Here is a 24,315-nt window from a genome sequence, read left to right as displayed (position 1 = left end):
GAAACTTTCCGTAACGACACCGGCACGCTGACTCAGCCCCGTGTGCATCTCTGTCTCTCTGTGTGTCTCTCTGTCTCTCTGTGCGTCTCTCTGTCTCTCTGTGTTTCTGTCTGTCTCTGTGCGTCTCTCTGTCTCTCTGTGTTTCTGTCTGTCTCTGTGCGTCTCTCTGTCTGTGTGTCTCTGTGTCTCTCTGTGCGTCTCTCTGTCTCTCTGTGTCTCTCTGTGTGTCTCGCTGTCTCTCTGTGCGTCTCTCTGTGTGTCTCTCTGTGTGTCTCTCTGTCTCTCCGTGCGTCTCTCTGTGCGTCTCTCTGTCTCTGTGTGCGTCTCTCTGTGTGTCTGTCTCTCTGTGTCTCTGTGCGTCTCTCTGTCTGTGTCTCTGTGTCTCTCTGTGCGTCTCTTTGTGTGTCTCTCTGTCGCTCTGTGCGTCTCTCTGTCTGTGTGTCTCTGTGTGTCTCTGTGTGTATCTCTATGTGTCTCTCTGTCTCTGTCTCTCTGTGCGTCTCTCTGTCTCTCTATCTCTCTGTGCGTTTCTCTGTCTGTGTGTCTCTGTGTGTCTCTCTGTCTCTCTGTGTGTCTCTCTGTGTGTCTCTCTGTCTCTCTGTGCGTCTCTCTGTCTCTCCGTGCGCATCTCTGTCTCTCCATGCGTCTGCGCGTGTCTCTCCAATCCCCCAGGGCGCCTCGGGTTGGGCAATCAGGAGCTCCACCTGTGCCCGCAGCCGGTGGCCGTCCCTCCGCCCTACGAGCCGTGCACCGCGCACTGCGGCATCGACTGCTCCATGACGTCACCTCCAGCGGCAGGCTCCTGGCCTGCGGCAGCAACCGATACGAGCTGGGTTCAAAGTCTCATTTCTCTACCACTGCTCCTCTGTGGTTTGTTTATCGTCCTTCCCCCGCACCTCCGATTAGCGCGATTGGCTACGTACGGTGCGAAAGAAGTTCAACGGGCAAAACTAAAACTATTAAACCAAACCATTTTTTTTATTTTACCAGGTAAGGCCCACTGAGCGATGTAGCTCTTCGTCAGAAGTGACCTGGCCACAAATGATAGCGCAACAAAATGGCTTAATACGATGTGGAAATGTACGGAGCCAAATACTCTAAACGCGTTTTTCTAAATGTGGAGGGAAAAACCGCAGGAACCGGAGAAAAATCCACGCGACCGCGGGGAGAGAAAGACGCGCAAATATACAGCAGCAGCAGACATCAGGAATCGAACCCAAGGCTCCTGCATGCCAGGCGAGGTAGTTAACATCTCCTAGCCACCGCCTACATACAAAGACAAATGATCTCCCCCCTTTCCCGTCACGTGTAGCCTTAACAGACTTGGGGCAAGAGCTGTTAGCAAGCACCTATGAAGGCCGGCACTGTGGCACACGAGGGGGTGGGTGGCCAGCACCACGCCCGGCCGCCTTTGTCTCCCCAGTGGCGATGGTTTACTACACACCGCGCCAGGTACTCATTTGAGGCCGAGTTGACAACTGCACCGGGACGTATGCCCCCCCTGGCCCCCCTGGCCCCCCCCCGCCCCCTCTACGTCTGCCCGACGCGAACCGCAGGTACAACAAACTGGGCCTGGATAAGATCTCGCACGACGGCGACGACGCCGCGTGCCCCGCGGAGCAGACGGAGGAGTCGCTGGTGCTCTCGCCGGTGCAGTCCAGCCCGTTGGACGGTGCCCGGGTGGTCCACGTGGCGCTGGGCACCGCTCACTCCGCCGCCGTCACAGGTGGGGCGCGAGTTGTGTTCAGATGCTTGAACGGCAATTATAAACCTTTTGCAAGGAATCAAGTTCCTGCATTAATCACACACGGTACTTGTTGTGAACGTGCAAACAAAAACACGCGCTGATAATTATACGTGGCGTTGTCTTTGAAACTGATTTGGCCGACACCAGAGACGGCCTTCGTTAGGGCATAGTCTCACCAGTGTCAGACGGGGGAACGACGCCAAAAGGCGAACATGATGTATGTCGACATTTTTTCGCACTGTACGTAGCCAACCGTGCTGATCAGATACTTAAATCTCCGTCTGCCTTGTCTTCGTCGCTCTCCTTCACCTCCGTCGTGTGCATCGTCCTCAAAATACCGAGCTGAGCAATTCTGCACGTAGCGCTCGTGCCATTGTGACGGACTCGGTCGTCAGTCGTGACGCGGTCAGTCGTGGCACGTTTGTAATCCACCAGGACGCACTCTCTCTGGTGTGTCCGTCTGTTCCGTCTCTCTTTGCCTCGTGTGTAGGGCGTCTCACTCCGCCTCCATCTCCCCCGTCTGTCTCGTCCTGTCCCTGCACCCCCCCGTCTTCCTCTCTTCGGTCACCGGCCCTGGCAAATTCTTTGCCGATCTCGCCGCGTCTCGTCGTGCAGACACGGGCACGTGCTACACGTTTGGAAGCAACCAGCACGGGCAGCTTGGCGGGGGAGCTCGCACGAGCAGCCGGGCGCCGCAGCCGGTGGACGGGCTCGGCGGGGTGAAGGTGGTGCAGGTCACGTGCGGCGACGCCTTCACCGTGGCCGTCGCCGAAGGTGACGACGACGGTGCCGCTGCTGCCGCCGCCGTGTGCACGTTTGAACGTGCGCGTGTGAACGTGCGTGTGTGAACGCGCGTGTGAATGTGCGCGTGTGAACGTGCGCGTGTGAACGTGCGTGTGTGGGGAGCAGTAGTGTAGCAGTAGTGTAGTGAGTGCGCTGTGTTACGAACCCAGAGACACAAGTTCATTTTCCGCTCACGGCCACCAACACCGGTGACAATTATCTCAACCGGTCCTGGGCCTCTCCTAGGTTGCCATGAGGTGGTGCTGGCCACCCACCACCTCGTCTGTCGTGCCGGCCTAATATGGGGGATCTCTGTTATCTTTGTGTGTGTCTGTGCACTCCCCGCCTTCACCAACACGCACTGACCAGTGCGAAATAACCCTCACGGTGTGGGGGAGGTTCTCATCCAGCAGCTGAATGGTGAAAGGTCTGTAACCATGACCACCTTATGCTGGGGGGGTGGGGGCCTCTTTGCTCAGAGCACTTGGCTCAGACGCCCCACCATCAATATTGTCACTCCCGTGGTGATAAATTAAGTAACACTTTGCGTGGAGTCAGAGGTTGTTGTTTTTTGCACAGACTGGGCCCACCGCTGTAGGAATGGGGAATTTCCACCACCGGCAATGGAGATGAGCACTCAAGCAATGCTCCCTTGTCTCGCTGAAACATCCCCCGCTCGTGCGTGCGTGCGTCTCTCCGGTTTAGTTTCACGCAAGTCGCGCCAACGCGCGTTCACGCATGATGACTCGCGTTTGTGTCTTAAAAACCACGAGTTAACTTCGTTGCACAATGATAACCTGTGCAGATCCGTGCTTACGCGCGTGCGTGATTCTCTCGTGTGCTCGTGCCAGGAGGGCAAGTGTTCACGTGGGGGAAGGCCGCGCGGGGGAGGCTGGGCCGGACCGACGGCGAGGCCTGCGACCCTGGGCCCGTGCAGCTCCAAGAGACGTTCCCCTACGCGGTCACCTCCGTGTCCAGCCGGCACGGTAACACGCTGCTCTCCGTGCACTGCGCCTCACAGTGCCGATGACAACGCCGCCGCTGCCGGCACGGCGTCGGCGTGACCGACGGTCCTGCGTCAACGCCCAAATTCCTCGCGGCGGCGGCGCCGGTGGCTTGCCCAAGCCCCACTCACAATGTTGAACATTGTGATGCCTCTGGAGCGACCATCCACCCATTGTTGATGTTACTGGGTGATTTTACTAATTTTGACCTTTGTTTTTAACTGCCAAACTGCTTGCCTCAATGTCACTAACATTACCAAGTTTGGTTATACCGAGAACTCCTCCTGGAAGGCCTCCCCATTGATGTTTGAGGGTTGTTTGACCATACCTCCCCACACTGGTCAATGTGGGTTAGTGAAGCGTGGGGCAGGACCACGTGGTGAGATATCCCTCGCCACGGATATCAGCCTGCGGCCAGGAATCGAACTCCGCTCACCGAACTCAGCGTGCCGACCGCTGCACCGCCGCTCCTCCCCAGGTTGGGCTAGGATGATCAAATGTGTGCTGGGATATATGTCGCGGGATGTGATACAAAATCACGAACAGTTCACTGTGCCACTGAACAAAACGTTCCGATTTTTTATTGTCAATACATTTGTATTTATATTTACGTGCGTGGAGCATTACTTACATACTCCACGGGTGGCACATTGGTTTACCTCTCCCCCCCACACAGCCCCCCCTCCTACTGCTTCCCCACACAGCCCCCCCCCCTCCTGCTCCCCCACACAGCCCCCCCTCCTCCTACTCCCCATAGCCCCCCACATTTCTCCCCACGGGAACAGATGCCCCAAATTGAATCGTTTTTTCTCATGTCGCGCGAATCCCCCTTCTTGATGTCGTCACTGTGCCTTCTGGTGGCACTGGTGCCACTGTGCCCGCCACTCGTCGGCCTGCAGGAGGCTTGCCGAGATGGCCCAGCCGGCGCTCCGCAGCCCGGCGAGCACCTCCGGGAAGAGGCGCGTCGCGAAATCTTGAGACGCCGACACGCAGGGGTCGCCGGCGGTTATTTCTGCGCAAACGAAACGAGAGCCAAAGTAAACATCGAGATTCTTAAGGTTGAAATTTAGCAGCCGCCCGATGGGTTAGGTAAAAAAAACTGGTTGCCAATTTTTTCACGCATCGTCATCATCATCAAGAACCATGGGGCAGATAGCCCCGCGGGTGTCCACTGCACGTTTCGTCATTTGTTCCCATTTTCCTCTCTGTCATGTAGTGCTAGTATGGTCAAGCAGGGCCACACCTATCTGGCACCAATCTCTTATTTTGTGGTCATGAGATTCGCTCTGTTAGGTCTTCCTCTCTTTCCGGTTCCTTCCATTCTTCCCGAACAACACCATTTTTTATTACTTCTCTTTTTGCCATACCTCTCGGGTTCATTGCCATTTACCCAGAGAATCCCTCTCACCGAGCGAGTCTTCGGAATTTCGGGACTTACTGCCAAGTATGGAAATTTAAATGGAAAAATTTTTAATTGGCAACCTTCTGATTGCGAGCGGCACGCTGGAGCTCGGAGACAACGCCACTGACACGAGGCCCCAAGGAGCCTGCGTCTCTCCCCGCGGTCACTGCGTGGATTTATCTCTGGGTCCCTCCGGTTTTCCCCTCCACATTTAGAATCAACGTCACCACGCATTTAGAGTAGTTGGCTGCGAGAAATCTCCACATGATGATCATGATGATGAGCCCACATATCATTTGTGGCCAGGTCACTTGTGAAAAAACAGCTAGACAGCTCAGTGGGGCCTTGCCTGGAATAAAGTGCCCCCACTGTCACGTGCTATGCAGAAGGGCCGCTACGACTCGCCTCTCTGCAGCTGCAGGAAGCCGTCCCGGTGCTCCGCGGCCACCTCCACGGTGGCCCCGCGCGGCAGAGCGAGGCTCAACAGCTGTGCGTGGAAGCAGGCCCCGACAATGTCGCTCGCGCCGGACGAGTAGTGCAGGACGATCGAGACCGCTCCTGTACGACGCCCGCCCGAGAATCAGAGGCAGCCTCCACCCGTCTTGGCGAAGGTCGGGGCAAGGTGGCGTCTGTCGAGCGGCACCCGCCAAGGTCATCGACGAGGACGTGTGCGGCGGGAGGCCACCCTGCCACGGGCCCCTGTTCTGGGTTAAGGGCTCCACGTCGAAACTCGCGAGGACCGTTTCCACCACGCCGCTCAGCGCGGGCTCACGAAGGTGCGGTGGTGGGTGGGGGTTCAGGTGTTGTACCGCGCGTACGTTGGAACTTCTTTCACACCGCATGTAGCCGACCGTGCTAATCGGAGGTGCGGGGGCAAGGACGACAAACTGAACACTGCAACACTCTAACAAGGTCAACGCTAATTAAAATTGCGAAGCGGTGAGAACGTTGACACGTGCTCCGTTCCTGGACACCGCTGAATCGACGGTCGGCACGGAGAACCGAGGTCTCCCGGGGCCGCCCCGTCCCGTGGGCTCCGGTGCAGTTACACCGCCTGCACACTCGACAGCCAAGCCACTGAGTTGCCTGTGGCACGGTCTGGCACGCAGCCGAACAAAGTCCCGGTCCCATGCAAGCTGCCGCACTCACCGCGCGCTTTGTTTAGTCGGAGGAGGTACTTCCTGTTGCTTGCATCCTTCGGTAGTTCACTTGCCCTGCAACGCAACAAACGTAGTTCATTAGCCCTGCAACGCAACAAACGTAGTTCATTAGCCCTGCAACGCAACAAACGTAGTTCATTAGCCCTGCAACGCAACAAACGTAGTTCACTTGCCCTGCAATGCAACAAACGTAGTTCATTAGCCCTGCAACGCCACAAAGGCCACACTGGCAAAGCGGACCGAACATGGAAACGGTCTCCAGCCAAGCGGAAACTGGGCTTTGTAAATGTTGGAAAGGGCCACGGTCAAGTCAAGTGTGGGAGCACACGCCCGGATGGCAGCATCCACTCTGGGTCGCTCAACCCCCAGGGGTCCCTTCCGGCAAAGCCCCCATAGCAAGCCCCCTTCCCCAGGGGTCCCTTCTGGCAAAGCCCCTCAAGCAAGCCCCCTTCCCCAGGGGTCCCTTCTGGCAAAGCCCCTCAAGCAAGCCCCCTTCCCCAGGGGTCCCTTCCGGCAAAGCTCCTCAAGCAAGCCCCCTTCCTATCCCCGAGTCTCGATCTGATGCAGCCTCGCGAGACCATGAGGCCATCCTCCTCGGCCTCTCCTCCAGCCCACGAGTTTCTCGAGCGCAGAGAATCCGGTGGGCAAGGGGTCAACGCGAAGGGGCAACTTCAACGCGAAGGGGCAGTGTCAATACGGAGGGGCAGCTTCAACACGGGGGGCAGCTTCAACACGGGGGGCAGCTTCAACACGGGGGGCAGCTTCAACACGGGGGGCAGCTTCAACACGGAGGGGCAGCGTCAACACGGGGGGCAGCTTCAACACGGGGGGCAGCTTCAACACGGAGGGGCAGCGTCAACTGGGAGGGGCAAGCGAGGAGCCACGTGCTCAAGGTGTGGAGAAGCCTCACGTGGTGATGACGTCGGCGAAGGGAACGCCAACGTTGACCGTGAGGGATTTGCCGAAGGCTGTGGGAATCACAAAGCAGGCGGTTGCCGTCCGAGCGTCTCGCGTGTGGCATCTCTCAAACATTCCATTTTGTCTCTTTCACCGTTTTATTGCACTTACGCTGCCGGTGTCGTGTACGTTTGTATGTGTAGAGGAGTAAAATGGGGACGTGACGTCATGTGTGCCGTCCAGTGCGATGACGTCACGGAACGTGGCATCATGCACGCTGGGGGGCTCGATGACGTCATGTCTCGTCTAGTATTTAAGGGGGACCCCGTGACGAAAGCGGGGTCACTGCGGGAATGGGTAGAGTGAGAAAGGTGGAGAGGGAACCAGGGGTAGAGAGGGATCGACGAGAGTCAGGAGTGAAGCCGCTGGTAGCCGTAGGAGGTGCTGCTCTTCCCGGTCGGTGGGGTTGGCTAGTGCCCCCATCCGACTCGAGGGAGAGAGACCGGAGCTAGCCGGGCTGGACCAGGACTTAGTGTAGGACCCCTAACCCCTGGGAAGTTGTCCCACCCTTTGTGCTATTGTAATACACTTAATAAACCTTTGGCGAAAGCCCTTACCTTCAAGCCGTCTCCGAGTCGTCGTCGGGAACTCCTCAACACATGTATTACATTACGTGACTTCCGCACAGCTGTGATCGACGTAGCACTCAGAAATCTCTCCGGATTCGGTGTGCAGTGAAAGCGGTGGCCACCCTCTCCACACACCTGTTCACGCTCACACCTGTTCACACAGACAGCCGCTCACCTGTCCTCCTCTGCCTGCCAGGTATAAGGACCGGTCGCTGTGTTCCTTACAGCCCGGGCATACGCACCTGTGAGATCTCAGCCTGGTGCCCTGTGGAGAAGGCCACGGCCCCACGGTGAGGGGCACCTCACACACACACACACCTGCGTGAACACCTGTATGAGCACCTGTATGGAGAGCTGCATGAACACCTTTACACACAGCAAGGATCCCCCGTTAGTAGCGAGTCGCAGCACCTGTGAAGGCCGCCGGCACGACGCACGAGCGGGGTGGTGGGCAGTAACCACGCCCGGTTTGTCTCTCTCCCCGGCAGGTTGGTGATGTTTACACTCCGCACCGGGTATACATTTAAGGCTGAGTAGACCTAGGGGAAGGCCCAGGATGGGTTGAGACGCCCGTCACCTGGCGTTGGCTGCGAGAGAGAACTGAACTCGGGGGGGGGGGGTTTGGTGGTTCGGAGCGCGGCGAGAAAGCCGCCACACAAAATAACCACGTGGCTCGGCAGAGGGGTCAGGCAGGAAGCTTCGCTGCTGCCAGCGGGATTACAGAGAGGAGCCCTCGTGGGTTTTCACTGCCGTTCGCTTCGGGGACACAGTGAGGCGTAAGCGTAGATTGAGGAAAGTATTTAATGGGGTCGGCTGGTTAAACTAAACTTTTTACGTGGTCTAACCCAAAAAAAACGCATTATGGATTAAACTAAATTATCAACAATTTTTTTCAGAAGCGACCTGGCCACCCACAAATGATAGCTCAACGAAGTGTCGTCTCGTGTGGAGGAGATGCGTAGCCCCAGCGAGGAGGTTCTGTGAACTCGTGTGTGGTTACGAGCAAGCGTCGTCCCCGCTCTCTCCGCGTCTGTCCAGGAGGCCGGTGCTCGCCGGGGCTGAGAATTTCACAGTCTTCATCAAGAACACAATCAGGTTCCCCAAGTTTGACTTCAGCAAGTGAGACATTCGACACACGCATATATACACGCACGTATATATGCACAAAGACGAAGCTGCCCCAAATAGCCTTAACAGACTGTAGGGGCAAGTGCTGTTAGTGAGTCGCACCTGTGAAGGCCGGAACGGCACACGAGGGGGTGAGTGGCCAGCACCACGCCCGACCGCCTTTGTCTCTCCAGTGGCGATGTTTACACACCGCACCAGGTATTCACCTGGGGCTGAGTCGTCCTACGTGTGATTGTACGTAAGTCACTGCATTGCACGCTTTCAGATACGCTTCTGCGGCTATCTGGAACGCTCTTCACTCCGATACCAGGAAGGCACTGGAGCGGTGCACTTTTAAATCATCATCGAGATTGACAAACTCATTTATTTAGAACTGATTTGTGTTCAATTTTGATTTAAAGCTTTCGTGACTGCAGTAATTCATATTCTTAGTTCTTTCAGTAAAGTCACGTTGAAGGGAAACAACAAAATAATACTATATATAATTATATTTTTTATATTGCTTTATATATTTTATTATTTTGTTGCTTCCCTTCAACGTGACTTTACCGAAAGAACTAAGAATATGATTTGTGTTCAGTTTGTTGTCCTTCCCCCGCAACTCCCGATTAGCACAGTTGGCTACGTACAGTGCGAAGGAAGTTTAACACACACACATATACACATACATGCACATATACATACATACATGGTTTTTTTGTTTTTTTCAGTTTATTTATTTTGGTATAGCCCTGTGAGCCATTCGGCTATTGAATCGGGTGCAACCACAACAAAAAAAACCTAAAACACGAACAAGAAAACATCTTAAAGTGACCATGTGACTGTGCAAACAGAAAATCCATGACAAAAACGGCAAAATATTCCTGAAAAAAAGCACCGTACACCAACGCTGTGCAAAAAAATCCCAGTGGGATGCAAGTCAAACAACAACAACAGCCACAATAAAACTTAGATTAAGGCCATCAGTCTAACTCCGTACTACAACAAAACAAACATGTCCAACCCAAAAAAACGTTTTCGAAAATCACCAAAAAATAAAGCCATAATTGCAACGTAAGAGTGATCATAGGGACTGTGACCGAATGTTTACAATAAACTACGTAAATAACATGTAACACCAAATCCTAGAGCCATAGCTGGCTGCATGAGTTACTCCACAACAACAGAAGCATCAGTCGGAGTATCAAATTTTGCAATGCACCTTTAAGATCAGCACGCTAAATCAAAATACAGATAATACTTTGCAGCGTCATCCGGAGCGAAACATTTTATTGTATTTTACGCCAATGAATAGCAGTGGCAGCAAGGGGTGTACAACTCCTCTAGAGCAGTTTTGAGAGAAGATCTCATTGGTAGCGATTCAAGTTGCAGTTTTTGTATGCCAATAGGGAATGTGAAGCTGGTAAATGAGCGAAGACCTGAGGTCAAATTTGTTCTTTGAAACAGAGAGGAGATCCAGTAGGTAGTCTGCGGATTTTTTTGTAAGTACATCGTGAATAAATAAGATCTGGTGCACAAGCCGTCGAACATTCCGAGATGTTAAGTTTGACCCAATGTAGAAATCATAGTGGTGAGTCCTATATGGGCAGTTCAATGTAAATCTTAAGGCCGAGTGATAGATGGAATCAAGCTTCTTCAGTACAGTACTTGAGGCTGATTTATACACGATGTCACAGTAGTCAAGTAGAGGCAGTATGGTAGCTTTTATCAATTCCAAACGGAACATTGGGGGGAAGCAGTGCTTGTGTCGATACAGAAAACCAATTTTTATTTTTGTCTTTTTACCAATATAGTCAATGTGATCTTCAAAATTCAGTAGTAGAATGCAAGCGATGGTAAGCGAGCACCTATTAAGGCCTCCATCACACACACACACACCTACATCGCACACACCTACATCACACACACACCTCCATCACACACACCTACATCACACACACACACACCTCCATCACACACACCTACATCACACACACACCTGTACTGCACATACACACCCACCTGCATTTTGCACACACACACCTCCATCAGACACACACACACCTTTACTGCACACACACACACTGCACACACACCTGTACTGCACGCACACACACCTGTACTGCACGCACACACACCTGTACTGCACGCACACAAACACCTGTACTCCACACGCACACACACACACCTGTACTGCACGCACACACACACACCTGTACTGCACGCACACACACACCTGTACTGCACACACACACACACCTGTACTGCACACACACACACCTGTACTCCACACGCACACACCTGTACTGCACACACACACACCTGTTCTGCACACACACACCTGTACTGCACACACACACACCTGTACTGCACACACACACACCTGTACTACACACACACACACCTGTACTGCACACACACCTGTACTGCACACACACACACCTGTACTGCACACACACACACCTGTACTGCACACACACACCTGTACTACACACACACCTGTACTGCACACACACACCTGTACTGCACACACACACACTGCACACACACACACACACCTGTACTGCACACACACACACCTGTACTGCACGCACACACACCTGTACTGCACACACACACCTGTACTGCACGCACACACACCTGTACTGCACGCACACACACCTGTACTGCACACACACACACCTGTACTGCACACACACACCTGTACTGCACACACACACCTGTACTACACACACACACACCTGTACTACACACACACACACCTGTACTGCACACACACACACACCTGTACTGCACACACACACACCTGTACTGCATACACACACCTGTACTGCACACACACCTGTACTGCACACACACACACACCTGTACTACACACACACACACACCTGTACTGCACACACACACACCTGTACTACACACACACACACACCTGTACTGCACACACACACACCTGTACTACACACACACCTGTACTGCACACACACACACCTGTACTGCACGGCACAGTGGTGCGGTACAGCAACTGCTTCGTCACTGTCACTGCCACCTCCACGTGACTCGAGGGAGTGCCAGAGGAGCCTCTTGTCTGGTGATATATAACAAAGGCAAAGATCCCCCGTGTAGCCTTCACGGACTGTTGCGGGCAAGTGCCGCTAGCGACGGCCGGCACGGCACCCTCGATGAGGCGTGGCCAGCACCACGCCCGGCCGCCTTTGTCTCCCCCAGTGTTAATGGTTACACTCCGCACCAGGCACTCACGGTACACCCTCACCCTGCACTCGTCTCCGTGTGTCCCCGTGACCACCCGTGTCCACCCGTGACCACCCGTGTGTCCGCGTGTCCACCCGTGTCCACCCGTGTGTCCGCGCGTGCCAGGCGTAACGTGCTGGAGCGCGCCGAGGCGGACTACCTGAAGCGCTGCCGCTACAGCGCCACGGCCGCCCCCTACTGCCCGATCTTCCGCCTGGGCCAGCTGGTGCGCGCAGCCGGGGAGGACTTCCACAGCCTCGCCGTGGAGGTGGCGCCCTGCCTGGCAACACGCCGCGGACATGACTCACTACGTGTACACGGCGTGTACACCACGTACACACAGGGTGCATACTCCACCCCCTCCACTCCCAATGAGTGATGGGGCAGTTGTGGAGAGAGTGGAGAGAGTGGAGAGGTTTCTGTACCTGGGCAGTGTGCTTATGACCAGCTCCGGTTTGGCAGTAGATGTCTCACTTCGAATCAGTCCAGCGGCGTTATCTTTTCACTCAGCAGCTACAACACATTCCTGCGGAGGGAGCTGGTAGGAACGTTGGGTTGCTCGGTCAATGGCCAGGGTCAACGGCGGCACCACGTGGTGTATTCCGCAAATATGCCCGACTGTGAGGGCGGGCACAAGCCGGCGTGAGTATGTTAAACGTTGAGTTTTATAAGGGCACCACGGGGTGACCAGCCCCTCCCCACCCAGCCCCACCCCTACCACCACCCACCCACCCAGCCCCACCCTCCCCACCCTCCCCACCCAGCCCCTCCCCACCCTCCCCACCCTCCACTCCCCACTCAGCCCCTCCCTCCCCACCCAGCCCCTCCCCACCCTCCCCTCTCTACCCAGCCCCACACCTCCCATTTTTGGATGCACGACGGACGGACGGACACAATAATCCCCTGTGGGCTGGTGTAACCAGGAGGTTCCTACCAATATAATGCTGCTGTGTGGAAGCTGCCTGGCTTGTTGCTCCACAAGAATCGTTGGATCTTCGTGCCCACAGTGATATCCTTCCTTCTCTATGCTTATGTAGTGATTGTAGAATCACTACTGTGTACACACGCACAAGCGTGACGTCACTATGCGGGGGAGCGTCATGACCACGCGGGTCTACACACACGCATGACGTCATCCCGGCTGGAGCCGGGAATGACGTCAGGGCCGGTTCTGGGCTCCGGGAGGCCACGAGGGTGGTGTGAGGCCGTGGCACTCTCTGTGACCCCGGCTGGACACGTGACTGGACCCCAGTGGGGGCTGGGGGCCTAGGGGGCACCTCGGAGGGCACGTGGACAGCAGGGGGGCTTCGAGAGGGTTTTCGAAGGGAGGCGTGGCCGGGGTGGGGCCCGGGCACGCCGAGGCCCATATAAGCAGCCTCCTCACGAGGTTCGAGGCTGCCCGTATCAAGAACGAAGATGCATCGTGAAGACGCCAAGAAGAGTCAAGCCTCCAGTCAGCAGACCTGGCAGTAGCCCACCTGGCTGGGTCACGCTAGAGTATTTGAGAAGTATGTGTCAGCTAGAGTAGGTTGGTGGTCACCACCTTATGTGCAGTGTTATATTACTTACCGTTCTAATAAATCAGCGTTGCCTCCCAAGGAGTCGTGTGTGCACCTAATTCGAACTCACTACACTTACAAAACATGGAGCCCTGTAAAGAAACATCTTGGCTGGTTTGAAACATTCAGGCAAGCCTGTCCACGATCAATCCTGGGTTTAACCAGGCTGGATTGTGTGATGAGCTCACAGATCCTTTACTGATCTGGACAAAGTCCCATTGGTGAGATCCTCCATTGGCTGGGTCATGTAGCCCACATGCCAAACCACAGCATGCCCAACAGCTTTTGTTCGGCCGGATATAGAGGGCTAAACGAGCGTGGCATGGGCTAGAGAAGAGATGGCATTATGTGGTAACAGAGGATATGGAGCTGAGTGGACTTGAAACTTGAATTTGGAGTGGAGTTGCCAATGACTGGTACCAGTAGTGTCAAGATCGGCCTTTATGGAGACTTGTGAAGGACGCTGCTACTGGGCAGTTGGAGGCAGTCGCCCTCCAACACCACCGGAGGTCGGAGGAGCGACGCTCACAAAAACAAGTGTAACGTCGGGTGGCTAAAACACTGAGTTGGCACAGTGGGGGGAACAGCTGGTGCATCAACCAGTCGTCTCGGTCAGTCAAAACATGGCACCTGCTGGGTCTGTCCCGTGACCTCCCATCAGCGAGCCTTCGACACTTTACGTGGCCGCAAAGTGCACCTGGCCTGGCACAGGCGCCGTGGTGACGTCACCTTCTCTTAGTGGCGTATGGCGGGTATTGGTAATGCTGTGTTAATGCTGTGTGTGTGTAATGCTGTGTGTGTGTAATGCTGTGTGTGTGTAATGCTGTGTAATGCTGTGTGTCTGTGTAATGCTGCGTGTGTGTAATGCTGTGTGTGTGTAATGCTGTGTGTGTGTAATGCTGTGTGTGTAATGCTGCGTGTACAGGGTGGCGTTATTGGGGTTCAGATCGAGTGGAGCTGTAACCTGGACCGCCCAGCGAGTGAGTGCCACCCCGTCTACTCCTTCAACCGCCTCGACGCAGCGCGACCCCACCTCAATGCCTCCTCTTCCTCCTCGGGGTACAACTTCAGGTGGGCCCCTTCACTCTCACCATCTTCCTTAACCCCTCACCATAACATTAACCCTCACCGTAACTCTCACCGTAGCATTAACCCTCACAGTAACATTAACCCTCACCGTAACATTAACCCTCACCGTAACTCTCACCGTAGCATTAACCCTCACAGTAACATTAACCCTCACCCTAACATTAACCCTCACCGTAACATTAACCCTCACCGTAACATTAACCCTCACCGTAACATTAACCCTCACCGTAACATTAACTCTCACCGTAACATTAACCCTCACTGTAACATTAACCCTCACCGTAACATTAACCCTAACATTAACTCTCACCGTAGCATTAACCCTCACCGTAACATTAACCCTCACCGTAACATTAACCCTCACCGTAGCATTAACTCTCACCGTAACATTAACCCTCACCGTAGCATTAACCCTCACCGTAGCATTAACCCTCACCGTAACAATAACCCTCACCATAGCATTAACCCTCACACTAACATTAACCCTCACCCTAACATTAACCCTCACCCTAACATTAACCCTCACCCTAACATTAACTCTCACCCTAACATTAACCCTCACCCTAACATTAACCCTCACCGTAACATTAACCCTCACCGTAACATTAACCCTCACCGTAGAATTAACCTCTACCGTAACATTAACCCTCACCTTAACATTAACCCTAACTGTAACATTAACCTTAACATCAATCCCGAACTGCAACATTCACCCTAACCCTACCGTTAAAAAAAAACAAGAACCCCAACCAACGAACGTTACGCGCTGACCAACACCGCAACCCTTCAACCCGCACCCTTTCGGCCCATGCAGATTCGCCAAATACTACCGGCAGGCGGACGGCGGTGAGCAGCGGAAGCTCTTCAAGGTCTACGGCATCCGCTTTGACGTCCTGGTGTTCGGCAAGGTGAGCGCCACACGGGACATGCGACCTATTTTATTCACGTTTCCCTTTTATCTTAACTTTGCGTGAAGTGGCCTTGAACGTTGTGGTACGAAATGCGCTCTGCTCTTTAAATAAAGATCGTTATTAGTTTGTTATTATTGTTTGGCCAGGTGACATCGTGGTAATTCAGGCACGAGTTCACGAGAATGAGACTCGGCCAGGTGCCAAATCTCAGCCTCACTCACAGACCCTTCTGGGACAGTCAAAAAAAGAAACAGTGACTCACTGCGAGACATCGTTAAGAGTTATCCTAGTGATGAACTCGTGGTTTCTCCCATAGAAATGTGGAATTTACAGCTCTGATTGAGATGGGAGTGCAGCAAAAGCCAGTGTTGCACTGTACTTACTATGCTGCCTGTAAGTATGCTCTAAAACTTAATCAACTCTGCTCTGACCAGCATGGTGAAGTATGGTAAAATAACCCCCCCCCCCCTCAAGACCCACATGGTGTGTGGCGTGGGAATATCCTCATCCAGAAGTGGATTGACCCTGAGCTGCAAACGAACATATACATAATGAACTAACCATGACCCCTGACCCAGGCGGGCAGGTTCAGCATCGTTCCCACGGCCGTGAACGTGGGATCAGGCCTGGCCCTGCTCGGAGCGGTGAGACACATCTCCCCCTTGCTCTCCCTTTCTCTCTCCTCACTCTCACAGCCGCCACACTCTCCCACTTGCTCCCCGTCTCACTCATTCCCCCTCACTCACTCACTCATTCTCTATCGCGTTTTGCAATGGTTCAATCTGTGCATCATCCATTGTCCTAACCGCTCAGTCACAGGTAACAGCGTTCGCTAAATAGCACTCTTCCCCTCGCTCCCCCTCCCGCTCTTCCCATCTCATCTCCCCCCTCACATTTTCCTCTCCCTTCCCTCACTCTGCAGCTCCTTGCCAGCCTCACCCTCTCCGTGTCTCTCTCGCCCTCTCACCCCCATCTATTACGTCCTCCTTATCACACATCCTGACTGTACGTGTGAACAGTGGAACGTGTGTGCTACCCACGTGATCCGTATGTGTGTGACCGCATGGGCTACATGGTATATGTTAAGTTCAAGTTGATTTTGTTTCACCAGGTGTGAGCTCAAGAGGCAAGGACAAAGTCGCACTCACAAGATTGTGTGAATGAGTGGGTGAGAGGAGATGGTGTGTGTGTGAACGAGTGGACGAGTGATCAGTTGATTGAATGAGTGGGTGACTGAGTGTTGATGAGTGGGTAAATGAGTGGGTGAGATGGTGGGTGGGTGGGTGAATGAGTGGGTGATTGAGATGGTGGGTGGGTGAATGAGTGGGTGCTTGAGATGGTACATGAGTGGGTTGGTGGGTGGGTGAGTGAGATGGTGGATGGGCGAATGAGTAATGGTGATTGAGATGGTACATGAGTGGGTGAGTGACTAGGTTGGCGAATGAGTGGTTCAGTGAGACTGTGAGTGAACGGGTAGTGAGTGAGTGAGATGATAAGCGAGCAAGCTAGTTTAAGTTAAAAGTTTTTTTGTTTCACCAGATGAATTCAAGAAACCAGGATGAGTCTCAATTGCCAGTGCTGGGTTGCAGATATTACAAAATAAAAACAAAGTACTGCAATGAAGCACACAGAAATCAGTAGAAACACAACATGAGCAATAAAAAAATATTGGACTGCGTAAAGCAATATTAAGTCTTTTTTACTGTTCGCAGTACCCATAATAGAGGTTTTTGTGTTAGATTTTCACCGTCTAACCCAAAAACCTCTTATAGTTAATATCGGTTGCAAATTCGTCTGTGTTAAACTGATCGCAGTACATTTACAATTAAGATACAGAGACGTGGAACAAATATAATACGTAAACAAACAAGGATATATGATGTTAAGTGCAATTGCAAATGAAGTTAAATCTCTACAACATGTATCTATGTGTTTGTTACAGGGCGTCGGGAGTTAAGTGTGGTTAGCGCACTGCGCTACGAACCCCGTGACCCGAATTCGATCCCAGCTCATGGCCAACATTGGTGACGAAAATCTGAACCGATCCTGGGCTTCCCCTAGGTCGACTCAGCCTTAACTTAGTATGTAAACATCGGCACATGGGAAACAAAGGCGGCTGGGCATGGTGCTGGCCACCCACCTCCTCGTGTTGCCACCAGCCTTACTAGGTGCTCGCTAACAGCGCTTGCCCCGGCAGTCAATTAAAATGCTATATGGGGGATCTTTGTCTTTTTTTTCGGATATGGTAACGGTAATAAGTAGGCGACCTCAGTTCGATTCCTGGCCACGGTTAACATCAGTGGTGAGTGATAGCAGAAGCGGTTCTGGGCATCCCCAAGGTCCAATAAGCCTTCAAATGTAAAGGTTGCCACCTGTCCTGCAGGTAGCAGTGATTGATTTGTACCACCGCTGCTGATGGACCTCAGGGCGGACTGAAGAACGGCGTCTGGGTTTGGTCCACGGTGGAAAAAGGGTGGCGACCCCCTACTCATATGACTAGTAATAATGTAAATGTATAAAGCGCCCTTAAACAATCGCTGTCAGGACGCTATGCATGGCAAGGCGGAAAATAGTTAACGACAACCAGAAGAAGTGAGAAGGACGTTTTAAACATAGATGTTTTTAGTCGAGATTTGAAGATTTGTCGTCTGTCTCGGAAGTCCGGACCTCGAACGGCAACGAGAGTTCCAGAGTTTAGGTGCCGCAATTGCTAAGACGCCGTCACCACCCTCCAAGTGTGAAGCCTGGAGCCCGTGGGGCAGTGAGCAATGCCGAATCAGAAGACCTTAACCATCTTGTCGCGGTGTGCAAAATATCAGCACTGGGGAGACAAAGGTGGTGGGCGGGGCACGGCGCTAACCGCACCACCCGCTGGTGCGCCGGCCTCAACGGCAGCGCTTCGCCCAACGGTCCGCGTGCGCTGTGGAGGGGGGGGGGGGTGATCTTTGTCGTTGTGACTGTGCCACACAGGGGGCGTTTTTCTGTGACCTGGTGCTGCTGTACCTGAGCAAGCGGAGCCCCTTCTATCGGGAAAAGAAATACGAGGAAGCCAGGTGTGTGTGTGTGTGGTCTCTGCGTGCAGAGAAATATAAACTAAAACTGTTTATTTTACCAGGGTAAGTGCCCGCTGAGCTGTGTAGCTCTTTTTCAGAAGTGACCTGGCTATCGCAAATTATAGCTCAACAAAGTGGCTTGTCGCGTGCAAATTTATAGTGGCCAAATACTCTCGGCGCACGTTGATTCTAAATGTGGAGGGAAAAACGGGAGAACCCAGAGAAAAATCCACGGGGCCACGGGGAGAGCATGCAATCTCCAAATATATTGGCGTCAAGCTTGGGATCAAACCCACGACCTGCATACCAGGTGAGAAAGGTAACATTCCACCAGTCTCATTTGCAAGAGTGACATGGGGGGGGGGGCATCAGTCTGCTGCCAGTAGTAGGTAAAGATTGCTGCTGCTCCCGTGTGTTTATTGTGTTGAGCGGTGGTGTAGCGGTTAGTGCGCTGCAGTATGTATGTTGAACTTTTTTCGCACCGTATGTACCCAACCACGCTCATCAGAGGTGCTGGAGGACAAGCTGGCGACCCGAGTTCGATTCTCACTCACAACCCATACCAGTGACGACTATCTGAACCGGTCCTGGGCCTCCCCTAGGTCGACCAGCCTCAAATGTGTACCTGGTGCAGTGTGTAGTAAACATCGCCACTGGGGAGACTAAGGCGACCGGACGTGGTGCTGGCCACCCACCCCCTTGTGCGCCGTGCCAGCTTCCATAGGTGCTCGCGAACAGCACTTGCTCCTCCAGTCTGTTAAAGGCTATAAGGGGGAACTTTGTCTAATTCCAATAGAGTACTTTTCAGCGTCATTTTCGAATTTGGAAAACTTCGCACCCTGACGTGGGCGGCACACAATGGCCTAACTCTTGTGAATAACGTCATGGGGATCGTCCACCGAGAGGCAGATGGCGGCGTACTATTATGGCCGACACATACCCCAAGTAATAACCAGGGTGGCCGCTGGATTCAAACCGTGAAATACCACCGTGGCGAGATGTTAACTACCTCGCAGGGTATGCAGGAGGCCGTGGATTCGATCCCGACCTTGACGCCTGCTGTATATTTGTAGTTTGCGTGTCTGTCTCTCTCCCCGTGGTAGCGTGAAATTTTCTCCAGATCCTGCGGTTTTTCCCTTCACATTTAGAATCAACATCACACGTTTAGAGTATTTGGTTGCTATACATTTCCACACGATAAGCCACTTCGTTGAACTATCATTTGTGGCCAGGTCGCTTCTGAAAAAGAGCTGCATAGATAGCTCAGTGGGCCTTACCTGGTAAAAAAAAAATAGTTTAAGATGGTAAATAGAACCTCTGCAACGAGCGGCAAACACGCTACCTCTGGCCCACATCACGAACCGATGTAGCACCGGTGCAGTATGGTCTCATAACCCGCACGGCGCGGGGAAGGCCCTCATCCAACAGTGGATTGACAAAAAGGGCTGCACGTGTCCTCAAAACACGTCTCTTGTTTTTCTCCGGTGCACAGGTTTCAGAGAGGAGAGAGCGTGCAGATGGGGATGAAGCGAGACTCTGTCACCATCGCTACCATCATCTGATGGCGGGAGCGCGCGCTCACACACACACGGCTGCCGTTCGCCGCCGAGTGACGGTGCCATCATCCGCGCCACGTGGGCCAGGCTAGGTGCACTTTGAGGCCGTCACGTGAATGCAAAAGTGTGGAAGGCTAGCTGCAGGCAAGAAGGTCGTGGGACAGACCCAGGTGTTGTTGTGAGTTAACCAACATAAACGTCTGGCAGGTGCACCACCCGTGCTCCCCACTGCGCCAACTTGCTGCGATTTAGGCGCCCGGCATTCCACTCGTTATTGTGAGCGTCGCTCCTCTGCCCTCTGTTGTGGGTGGAGGGCAATTGCGTTGCAGCTGCCAAGTAGTGTCCTTCATGAGCCTCCTCCACAGAGGCCGATCTTGACAACGCTGGTACCAGTTATCTACAAATCGAATCAGCTCCACATCCTCCTGTACCGCATCAATCCATCTCTTCTCCAGCTCATGCCACCGCGGTTATTTTGCCCCCTCCATCTGGCCAAACAGCTGCTGCTTGGCCATGTGGTGGCTGGGCATGCGGGCTATATGACCGCGCAAACGCAGCCTCGCCTCTCAGAGGAGCTCACTGATGATGGGGACTGTGACCGGATCTTTCAAAGATCTGAGTTCCTCACACAATTCAGTCTGGTTAATCTAGGATGGATCGTAGGCAGGCCAGCCTAATTGTTTAAAACCAGCGCAAATGCTCTAAAGGGCTCCACGTTTCGCAAGCATAGCGAAGGGAGGGCATAACGCTCATACACACACGCACACATGCATTTATAAAGATACACAAAATATCATACAGAAACAAAGCATTGTACATGTACACACAAATGATTGCCTGTGTAGCCTTATAGACTGTGCAGACAAGTGTTAGTGAGGACCTATTAAGACCAGCGTGACATGCAAGGAGGGTGGTGAGGCCAGCACCATGCTTGGCCGCCTTTGTCTCTCCAGTGTTGTTGTTTACACACCTCACCAGTTAATCACTCGAGGCCAAGCCAATCTAGGAGACCCAGGACCGGTTCAGATAATTGTCATCGTTATTGATCATGAGCGGGACTCGAACTCGGGTCGCCGGGTTCGTAGCGCAGCATGTTAACCACTGCACTACCGTTCCCCAAACAAAGATCCCCGTATATCCTTAACAGACTATTGGGGCAAGTGCTGTTAGCGAGTAGCAGCGCCTATGAAGCCCGGCACGGCACACGAGGGGGTGGGCGACCAGCACCATGCCTGGCCGCCTTTGTCAAGACCGGATCAGATGATCGTCACCGGTGTTGGCCGTGAGCGGGAATCGAACTCGTGCATAGCCGGGTTCAGATTCAACTTGCTACCGCAGATGTCTGCGGCGAGTAATTGAACTCGGGTTTACTGGGTTTGTGGTTCGAGTGCAAAAAGTGCTATGACACAATACACATGGACGACCCCTTTTTAAATTCACCCTCTCATCTCACGCAGTAACTTATAGCGATAATATATACACATACGTGTGCAGCCTTTGAAAACCACTAATCCGTACTCGCAAGCAAGATAAAGATGCATCTGTTTTTGTATGTTCACGAATACATGTGTTTTAGAGTTACCATGACCGTATTCTCAGGAATATTAGACACTCCCACAAATGTAAGCCGCACCCCAAACTTGTCCACTGTCAATAGAGTTCTAAAGATCTGGAAGTACGTACGTTTAAAAACGAGCAACTCTTAAAACCCAGGTTATCACGAGTAGGAACACAGCTACCGGATTATGAGAGGCACCACCAAACTTTTCCTTTAAAAATTCGGGCGAACAAAACGGTGTCTTATTATCCGGAGAATACGGCAAAACTTAAATTCATATCGCGCCTACGTGCCACTGCATCTCAAGGCACGCTGCGCAAGAAACGGAGAACAGGGGCAGGGATTCGACAGCACGGTCGGCCGGGGGTGGTCGGAGATCATTTCCAAACTAGGGGCGGCAGAGGAGAGAGCGAGTGACGTCTCACCGAGCGATTGGGAGAATGCGACCCTCTCTAGGACATTGACAAGCAAGGGGATGTGAGATGATAGGGATATTTCAGGGACACTGGGGGTGGGGGGGGGTGCAGCGTTTGTTTATTTCAGGACAGGATAAAAAGCTATGCGCGCGTGACATTCCATACAATTAGCTGTCACACGAAGGCCGGAAACGTATAAAGGGTAAGCAGTTAACGGGTTTTTTTAAAATCGTGAAATATCAACATCAATTATCTTTGCGGTGGTGCGAAGGTTTACTCTGTTGGATACTGAAGTTACTTATGCTTCTGTATTGTTTTTCTCTGGCTTAAGCGGTGGGCTGCCACACCTTGGATTTGAGTAAGCGGGCTCACAGCAAATGCTGTCGACAATTTACTTGTTCACGTTATTGTCGTGTTGCACGTGCGCACAAGAACACGCGTGATTGGCCGAATGAGGTCACACGGCGTTGACAAGGTTGCCCAGGTAACGCAAAGAAAACAACACGGTGGAAAGTTGCTGTGTTTTTATTAATGTGTTGAGGTGTACAGATGTTAAATAATAATAATCAGGTGACTTTACCACGGTACATATATACAGACAGTTGAACCTATTGCCATTCCACTTTGGTTCGGGTTAACCCAAAACCGAAATAAATATTTAAGGTTTCAGTAGGTTCAAGATAGGCTCATAGGTCTGCACAGATATGTTTCATGAACCCATGCACTTGTAGTGCCACCTGTGATGGTGTAATGGGTTAGCACACGGAGACCGGACTTGCAATCACCGAAGGCTGCTGGTTCAATTCGACCTCCTGGCGGCGGGAGTTGGAACAATGGTGGAGGTTTATTAAATCCCCTACACCACCCAGCAGTGGTGAAAGTGTTCTGTACCACAGTTCGGTGAGTCGAATCGGCAGGTCTGGGTGTGGTGGATGCAGGTGAAAGTGTGGTGGATACTCCTACCTCTGTCAAGCTGTCTGGATACTCCCACCTCTTCCGAGATGTCTGGCACAGTGTGGAAGAGCCGGACAAAATCGCCTCCTCAAGATGGTGTATGAGCTCTGCAGTAGCCACCCGCAGTCCGCTCTCGTTGGAGGCCCTGCCTTCCGCCAGCAGGCACGTGAGCCAGTGATTGTAGGGGGCCGGGCCTTCACAATGGGGTTCGAGTTCAGAGGAGGGCATTTCAGGAGCTATCCGGGCTCCTGTGGTGACCACTGATTTTTTTCTCCCCTCACGTTGCCTATATTTGCATGCAATTGAAGTATAAGATAATAGGTTTTCCCATTTTTTTCTGGCAACAAAACAGGTGTTAAGATGTTTTAACATTGTTAAGATGCCAGAAAAAAGGGGAAAACCTATTATCATATTTTGGTACTGGCAAAGGAGGTCCCATGATGTAATTGAAGTATAATTTCCCATTGTTTTTAAAGTATTGTAACGTGCCAACTTTAAAATGACATATTTATACGTAATGCGCACTTTGGTTACACAGAAACTCGTACTTGAAGCTGTCTAAAAGTTGTGTCGCGATAATCATAATAATAATAAACGCATTTGATGAAAAGGTTGATATCGATTGCACCTTTGTGAACCATCTTAAATGCTTCGTATTATCTTTGGTACTCTTTGGTTAAATTTCGATTTAAAGCTTTCGTGACTGCAAGGATTAATCTTCTTTGATGAAGGCCGCTTGTGTTGTGGCCGAAACGTTGTGAGAATATTGCGTTATTTTATCAATTTATTATTTTATTCTCATTCTACGTGACTTTACCGAAAGAACCAAAGAAGACTCTTTGGTTCTTTCAGTAAAGTCACGTAGGTATAAAATAAAAATAAATCACAACGTTTCGGGCGCAACACAAGCGTCCATCATCAGGTGGGAAAGCTTCAAATCAAGATTATTATCTTTGGTATTGGGAAAGCCCTTGATCCAGCAGTGTATAGATGATGGAAGCCGATGATGCATTGCGTATACAAAACTCAACAAATAAAGAATTGACATCATTGAGAACATGTCATCAAATACAAGTAGGTAGCAAGCAAGACAGTATGGCTCCCTCATAGCTATCTGTCCCTTATGTGTAATAAAAACTCTATAACAAATGGTGTTCTACTCCACAGTAGTTCTCAGCCGGGAGTATGCGGACTCCTGGGGGTACATGGTGAATGTGGGTGGCCAGCACCATGTCGCC

General features: G+C 52.4%; 2 protein-coding genes across 7 annotated transcripts in view; one reads left to right on the top strand and one right to left on the bottom strand.

Annotated features, from left to right (window-relative positions):
• Positions 1 to 536: 536 nt before the first annotated feature.
• LOC116957763 (P2X purinoceptor 5-like) lies at positions 537 to 23,687 on the top strand. 5 transcript variants are annotated; one of them, XM_076072697.1, is made up of 13 exons: positions 537 to 870; positions 1,557 to 1,726; positions 2,363 to 2,521; positions 3,110 to 3,208; positions 3,382 to 3,516; positions 7,819 to 7,912; positions 8,661 to 8,741; positions 12,108 to 12,249; positions 14,466 to 14,611; positions 15,444 to 15,537; positions 16,119 to 16,184; positions 18,511 to 18,593; positions 20,086 to 23,687. In XM_076072697.1, the coding sequence occupies exons 1-13, from the start codon at positions 641 to 643 to the stop codon at positions 20,153 to 20,155; spliced, it is 1,569 nt and encodes a 522-aa protein (XP_075928812.1). In that variant the 5' UTR covers positions 537 to 640; the 3' UTR covers positions 20,156 to 23,687. The 5 variants fall into 5 exon arrangements, with proteins under 5 accessions (XP_075928812.1, XP_075928814.1, XP_075928813.1 ...); XM_076072701.1 differs by lacking the exon at positions 537 to 870 and adding an exon at positions 1,106 to 1,241; XM_076072698.1 differs by lacking the exon at positions 3,110 to 3,208 and having other exon boundaries at positions 578 to 870.
• RUSF1 (RUS family member 1) overlaps positions 4,301 to 24,315 on the bottom strand; it is a 72,383-nt gene continuing 52,368 nt past the window's right edge. The window contains exons 11-14 of one of the 2 annotated variants that reach the window (XM_076072704.1): positions 7,007 to 7,064; positions 6,086 to 6,150; positions 5,342 to 5,494; positions 4,301 to 4,546 (exon numbers count right to left, since the gene is read on the bottom strand). In XM_076072704.1, coding sequence (XP_075928819.1) covers positions 4,377 to 4,546; positions 5,342 to 5,494; positions 6,086 to 6,150; positions 7,007 to 7,064 — 446 coding nt within the window. In that variant the 3' untranslated portion in view covers positions 4,301 to 4,376. Of the gene's footprint in view, positions 4,547 to 5,341; positions 5,566 to 6,085; positions 6,151 to 7,006; positions 7,065 to 24,315 lie in introns of those variants that run through there. The other variant, XM_076072706.1, reaches the window with a different exon arrangement.

Source organism: Petromyzon marinus, chromosome 38, assembly GCF_048934315.1.
Source record: "Petromyzon marinus isolate PM22_M1 ecotype Great Lakes invasive population chromosome 38, UKy_Petmar_22M1.pri1.0, whole genome shotgun sequence".
NCBI classification, from domain to species: Eukaryota; Metazoa; Chordata; class Hyperoartia; order Petromyzontiformes; family Petromyzontidae; genus Petromyzon; species Petromyzon marinus.
Note: the sequence above shows the minus strand (reverse complement) of the source record. Positions and strands in the feature narration are given on the sequence as shown.

What these genes read in the sequence shown, in the direction of transcription:
- LOC116957763 (XM_076072697.1), top strand. Translation starts at nt 641, where the DNA reads ATGCGTCTGCGCGTGTCTCTCCAATCCCCCAGGGCGCCTCGGGTTGGG. An exon ending in TCTACCACTGCTCCTCTGTG is followed by an intron (nt 871 to 1,556) that starts GTTTGTTTATCG and finishes CGCGAACCGCAG; the next exon opens with GTACAACAAACTGGGCCTGG. An exon ending in GAGAAGGCCACGGCCCCACG is followed by an intron (nt 7,913 to 8,660) that starts GTGAGGGGCACC and finishes GCGTCTGTCCAG; the next exon opens with GAGGCCGGTGCTCGCCGGGG.